Source organism: Pteropus alecto, unplaced genomic scaffold (genome assembly GCF_000325575.1).
Source record: "Pteropus alecto unplaced genomic scaffold, ASM32557v1 scaffold134, whole genome shotgun sequence".
In the NCBI taxonomy this organism is placed as follows: domain Eukaryota; kingdom Metazoa; phylum Chordata; class Mammalia; order Chiroptera; family Pteropodidae; genus Pteropus; species Pteropus alecto.
The window spans coordinates 12235553-12242686 of record NW_006436283.1 but is presented as its reverse complement, the minus strand read 5'-3'; the positions used below and the strand labels follow the sequence as shown (position 1 = coordinate 12242686).

General features: G+C 42.4%; 1 protein-coding gene across 1 annotated transcript in view; it reads right to left on the bottom strand.

The window, feature by feature from the left end:
• Positions 1 to 3684, bottom strand: part of ERN1 (endoplasmic reticulum to nucleus signaling 1) — a 63845-nt gene extending 60161 nt beyond the window's left edge. Inside the window, 2 exon segments of the mRNA XM_006912425.3 lie at positions 1930 to 2050; positions 3646 to 3684. Of these exon segments, the coding sequence (XP_006912487.1) occupies positions 1930 to 2050; positions 3646 to 3684 (160 nt within the window).
• Positions 3685 to 7134: the final 3450 nt, after the last annotated feature.

The following is a 7134-nucleotide window of genomic DNA, read 5'->3' as shown; positions in this document are numbered from 1 at the left end:
CTTATAACTGCAAGATTAAAACTGAATTAAAAACCCAGGGTCTCCATACATTACCATCGGTAATCTTTGTATAGATATATATATTGAAAATTATTTGAAATTATTAGGCCTTCATCAGATTTCTCTAATTCTTCCTTCAAGTGTCTTTGAACCTCCCTGCTCCACCTAGACCCGCTGCCTTGTTCCTTCCCAGGCCTCGCTCCTCGGGAATGAGTCCAACCCACCCACCAAGGCTCGGTTCTAACACCCCAGCTTCGGGAATCTTTTCCTGCCCCCCGTGTCCCCAGTAGCTCCTGGCACCTCTCTGAGGTGGTTACAACACACTCTGTGGTGAAGTTCTGTGTACCTGTCATTTCTTCCTACCATACTGTGAGCTCCTTGAGTGTAAGGACTGTCTTTTTCTTCTTTGTGTCCCATACAGTATCTTTCACAGACTGGGTTCTGCAAACATGTGTTAAAATAAGTAAAAAAGGGGCAATTTCTTTAAGCTCTAAGTTATAGGAGAGAACAGATTGATTCTTATATTTGGCTAAGTAACAAACAAGACAGGACACAGTTGTACCAGATAAAGCCCAGGCTCCTTGTAGAAATTAAGACTTGGAGAAGATCGGTGTAAACCAATGCATGCAGGAGAAAGCAAAGCAGAAGAATAAAGTGGCTTGGGGCAAAAATGCCCTACCTAGAAATACAGAAACCAAGGGACCAGCCCTAAACACTCAACAGTGAAAATGTTTATTGCAATCCTTTTGCACCTCATTGATTTCCATCTTTGGAAGAAATCAGAAATTATGAAATTTAAACAAATCTGCTTTTGTTTTAAAAACATTAAAAGGCTTAAACATGAAGGAGAGATACTACGGATAACACTCTGAAAGCCTGTAACGCAATGCCAAAACCTGGCTCTACAGTCTTCTTGTGGCTACTTGCTCTTAACAGCTGGTCCTTTCAGCTGCTTAAAGTTCTTGCTGCTCTAAGCAGGGCCCAGACAGGTGGGCCAGGGCGGCCTGTGGTACCCGAACTGCCATCACCTACGGATGGTAACTAGGTTTGTTGCTGCATTGACAAGACGATGTGTGACGTTCTGACATATGCCCATATTTTCTATCTAAAATACTGTTTTGGAACATTTTATTAAGGAAGGAAAAACACTTGCTGTGCTAATGAAAATAATGAGTCACAGATTACTGACGAAAAGAGAACATGCTGATCAGACCCCAACCTAGGGCCAAATGAGAAATATCACTGGACAGAATAATAGAGATGACACTGAAAGGCCCGAATCCTGTGATTTGCATGGCTTTACCCAGGAAGATTACTTTGGAAATCGAATACAGTTTCCCAGCTAGAGGACCCCGCTCAGCTATCACCAAGAAGACAAGATCATAAAATAAAAGCGTGGAGATTACCACACGAGGAACAAGCTCAGTCTTTTGCTTCCCTCAATGTAAAGAACCAATAAAGTGGCTAACTTGGATGAATGTCAAATCCTACAGCCCTCAATTATTACAGCGTCTATAAAAACAAATTAGTCATTTGAGGTTAGAGAACATACCTTCTTGTAATGATGATCACGAGACTCTAATCATTAGAACTTAACAAAAAATTTAATGCAGCAGGTCTTTGTAAAGACTAAGCCAGAACTATTAATAGAAAAGTCTAGAGCCATTTAAACATGAAATCTAGACAGAAGCAAAAAAAAAAAAGAGAAAAAGATGAAGTGTGCTTCTTCAACTGATGCACTTAGCAGATAATCACAACTCAAGCTGTAAACATACCCTTAGAGAATAATTCGCTTTCCTCTCCTTGACTCCATTATCCTTTTTTATTTTATTAAAAAACATACAACTGTTTTTCTCTTTTTCTGGAATATGCCTCCTCAGAAGTAGCTGAGCAAATGTCCACATCACCCAAGGACCAAACCCAAATTACCTTCTTTTAAAGTCCATTTGATGGAGCCTGTCCGCTTGCTGACAGCATGCAAACTTCCATCCAGGGTTGACACGAACAACAGGGTTTCAGGAAGAGTCACTGTGCTGGGACTTCCCAAAATCTGCAATGAGATGCAGAAGAATCTTCATAGTCAATAGGATTCTCCACTTTGGGCATGTATGACCACAAACTCCCACCCCTACCCCAAAAAGTTTCTAAAATCCACCATCTCACAGATGAATAAACTGAGATCGGAGAACCTAAATTCCCATCAAGGGCACATGTCTAGCCAACAGCTGAGTCATTACTAGAGCCCAGGTCACTTTATTCTATCTAAGTACAATCCTTCCTGCAGACAGACAGGCTTCTAACCTAACATGACAAGGACAGGGTTCTGAAGTAATCCACATGCAACTGCCACCAAAACAGAGGGAGAAAGTACACTGACTTCCTTCTCTTTTATCTTACTTTCTAGAACCTTGTCATCTTGCAAGACTCCATGATAAAGAAAAATGCCAACACACCCACACACACGCATACACACTTACAAAATTTTAGAAGGCAAAGAATTAGGGGACAATGTTTAAAGCAAAAGAAGAAAAAGCTCTCATTATATGAAGAGTTTATAGAATAATAAAACACCAAGATTTCAAAAGAGACATGTTATAAAAGAAAATGTATAAAAAACATAATCCAAATTGCTCCTCATAATCGAAATGCAATTTAAATCAAAAGGTACCTTTTATGTTCAATGAATTAAAATTTTTTAAAAAAATAAAATAGCCAAAGGTATGAAATTCACTTTCTCATCCATTGCTGGTGGCAACGAATGTTATAAGTTAGATAGCTCCAGTATAAGTCTTTCTGGAAAGCATTAAAATGTACATATTTTTGATCCTATAATTCCACTTCTATATTCTAAAGAAATAATTCTAGATATGGAAAAAGCGCTGTGCACAATGATATTCATTACATCCTATTTATAAACATACAAACCTAGAAAGATCCGAATTTCCAATAATATCTAAATGACTGAAATTAATGACACATACACTCAATGGAATATTATGCAATCATTAAAATAACACATGGAAAAATCTACAATATAGAAAAATGCTTGTATATTTTATCACGTGAAAAATATAGAATCCAAAATTTAATGTACACTGTTTATAATATACTGGGCAGATTTTGTTTTTTAATCTGCCTGTCCCCTAGCTTTGCTAAGAACTGTACCCTCATCTACACGGTTTCCATGGGAGCAGCCGTATGTGCATGCACATGCGCGTGTGCGCTCGTGTACTGCACACATTTGCAGGCGATAGCTGGTAAGGTTTCCTAGGAACATCCTTTTGAAGTATGGCACATTCAGCAATGCCACCCTATAATGAGATTTTCTCTTCCTTTGTCACTATCCTCTCCCACAAATTAACTGGTTCCTGTAAGTACTGAATTAGAAGCAGGCCAACCTGCTTTTACTGAGACAGTTTGAATTTTGGTATAAATGCTATTTTAAAAACATGGCTGGCTTTTAGCACCAAACCTAAAAGGTTGGGGGGTTATTTGTACGTGGGAACCTGACCCCCAAATACCTGGTCACTCTTGATAAGAACCGAGATGACACCTAATTAATCCCTTAAAAGGGAAAGCGCAGTGGCTCTCTCCAGGGCAGGACAGACTCCAGCCCCTGCGTCCTTGTCCACGGTGGAGACCTACCAGCAGAGGGGTTGAAGCAGCTGCCAGAACCTTGCTCATCCCATTCCCTGCCTGTGCCTGGCCTGGAAGAGAAGCCCCCCGCCGCTTATCTTGCTCAGAGCCAGGCCCACTCACCTGGAATCGGGGGAACAATAGCAAGCTTTATCACTGCCTGCTGAGTCTATTCTCTGGGTAAAGCCTTACATGTGAGGAGAGTCTGCTTCTGATTTCATCTTTGGAACTAGGAAATCAGTCTTAGTTAGACTTCACTAGGGAAACGAAGCCTCAATGGTGGTGCCTGCCCTAGCCAGGAATCCAGAGGTTATGTATACCAACTGTTCTAGGGTAGTTAAAGTTATGTTAGCCCACAGGGTTATAGATGGTGACAAGCCTCACCTGGACCTGCTCACGCCTGAACCAGAGACAAGCACATCGCCCAGAGCAGCTGGCCCGGAGAACAGTGGCCCTGTGACAAGACCACTGAGGCTGCAGCTAGAATGACTTACGGCTGTCTCCCACTGAGAAGCAGGGTGGCTTTGCAGCTTGAAGTGGGATGGCGGGATTATGTAAGGGGGCGGCAGTTTGGAGACTGAATAAATGAAAAGGGAAGACGTGCACATACCTGGGGGCCAAGAGGTGGAACTCCCTGCTGAGCCTCCCTCCACCTATCAAGTAGTGACCTCAGAACCCCCATTTTGCACAGCAGGTCTTGGTATCACATCGGAATTGAGTTGAACTCTCTGGATGGATGAACTGGTAAGAAATTAAACTTGGGAGATTCTGTGAATATTTCCTCCATATAGATGAATGAGAGAAAGACGAAGGCAGAAGGAGAGAAAGAAGCCTGAGAAGAAACACGGCCTGGCTTCCACTGCTCCTCGGGCCCCGCCAAGTTCCTATCCTTGGGCTCAGAGACACCCCAATCCTTACAATAAAATCCCCTCCTTGCTCAAGTTTGTTGGAACTGGTTTCGGTCGCTCACCACTGATAGTCCTAAAACACATGTACAAGCACACAGAGCTATTAAAAAATATATACATATAGAAAAAAAGATGAAGAAAATATCACAAAGTTATAGCATTAGATTTTTTTTCTCCTCTATTTTCTAAATTTTCTATACTCTGCAATGGATTTTTCATAAACTAGGAAGAAGATGGACAAGTCAGCAGGTGGGAGAGAAGCTGGAACTTAAAGGAGCTTCGGCAAGTTCCTAAGTTCCAGGTGAAGCACTTTTGATCTCAGACTATCAGGCTACTCAGCCACCCTTGATCCTTAACATCCACCAAACGAGGGACCGAGGTTTGGAAGCTGAGGTCTCCCAGTAAGACAGTGTGCATCCAAGAACAGAGGGGTTTTGTTGTCGTTATTAAAGCCTACAGTACAATTGTAATGCACTAAAGCCCCAAATATATCTTTCACAGTATTACTGTTAAAAAGGGCTAATATTTAATAAAATCTATCAGTGCTGCTTCACTACTAGTGTGGAAACAAAAGCCACCTGCCTGTCTGAGCAGCTTGGAGACCACAGGAAGAGCAATTGTTTATGGTTGGCTGGTGAATCAAAGTAAAACACTAATCACATAACTAACACGGTCTTCGAAAAATCTCAAAAATACCAGGTTGAGCTAGACACTAAATTTAGCAACTGAAAGCACTGACAGTTAATCACAATGTCCACAGCGATGTCACAAACCCTATCACACCTGACAGATTTTCCTCTTATTTTGAAGGCGCTTGGCAGTTTCAATTTAGAATGGCCAGGAGCTACTCTGAACAGTGTTATTCTCTCAGAAGGCAAATTAATATTACAAAATTTCTGGCTATTTACCCCTGCCGTTTTTTTAAAGCATGAAAACGCCTGCCTTCAAATCTAGTTGCTAAAACTCACATGAATTAAATAGGCTTCAAGTTGCTGTGTGATACTGAGCACAGCTGAGAACTCTTTGTACCTGAACTTCTAAAAACACTGCTTCACAGTAATGAACTTGCACATTACCTCCACCCAACCATTTCAGTCGTCGGTGTTTCCTTTCCTCTACGATGGATGAAATGGCAATAGACCCTATAGTTAGTTATACACACTAGTTTCCAGAGATCCTGAAAATGGAGAGAAAATGTCAATTCGGCAGATCTGCTTCAAACTGACTACGTGGAATCTGCCTCATTTTCCAAACTACTGGGATATATACGTCTGGTTTCGATGGTGACTTCTAAGAAGTTAATCATCGTTAACACTATAGCATGGCAGTGGCGGGTAATCCAGTCCAGCCTAACACTAGACATCCGTTAGCTAACTGGTCCTCACGGAAGTCTGACATACGCCGTTTCACAGAGGTGACCCCAAGAAAACAATTCTGGAATCGCCCAGCCTGAGGACCACGAAGCCTGGCAATTCAGGGCAGATGTGCTGGGGAAGCGGCTGCTGGTCGAACCAGCTCATTTCACTTCGGCTGATTCAGTGGGAAAGCAGTCCTCACTGGCAGGCCGGCTCCGCCAGGACTTCGACAGGCGTCTCCCACCCGTGAAAACAAATGCCTCATGGCCAATGTTCTGATTATAAAAACAAGTTTTCACAAAGTCCGATTCATAAAATACACCACCCACTTTGCCTCTACTACAAAGACCTGGAAGCAACTACCAACTACTGATAAAGATGACTAAAAGGAAGTCACCGATGGTTTCACTGTCTAATGTTCTAACCTTAGCTAATTGTCAATTGCTAGTGCATTAATTAATTCAACGCCTCATAGGTAAGAAAAAAACCTTATCTAAAACGAGTTCTGAAATAACTTTGTTTAGAAAAAGTCTTCAGTAAAGAGAATTATGGACATGGGACAGGTGTGTGTTTAAGCAGCATAAAAAAAACAAATGACACAGCCTCTAACGAAAACCCACCCATTTCTAACGAGGACTTGGGACTGGTCAGGCCTAGAGGCAGCCTACCAGTGGCTGGAGAAGAACCACCAGCCAAGCCACAGGGCCTGGTTTTGCTGCCACGTCTGTCACTGAAGTGACTGCTCATTCCCACTCGCCTTCTGCCAGCAGAGGGAACTGCAGGGCGGCACACTGCCCGCTCCTCCTAAGACAGAACACAGGAAAGCCCCCTGCTCCTCCTTAGGGACGCTGCGTGTCCAAAGAAACACAATTCTTAGAATTCAGACACACATTTCAAGAAACAGTCTACAGGGTGACCGACTACCTAACAACGTTCAGAGATAAGGTTAATAAAAATAGCACAGACCTTCCATCTCGCAGTCAGTGGGAAGAAGTGCCATGCACACAGGTGCTCATACCCAGCTTTCCGAAGTCATCCATATCTGATAAATACTGTAGTTATTGCTTCCATTTACAGAGCCGGTGCATCCCACCCCCACAAAAAAGGTACATGCACACGTACAGAAGACCCACCACTGTAAGCAGGAGAGCCATATGCTTCTCAGGCGGTGTACCAATCAATCAAGTCAAACTCAACCTTGCATCTCCAAAAGTTAAATTTACCTGGCAGCACTG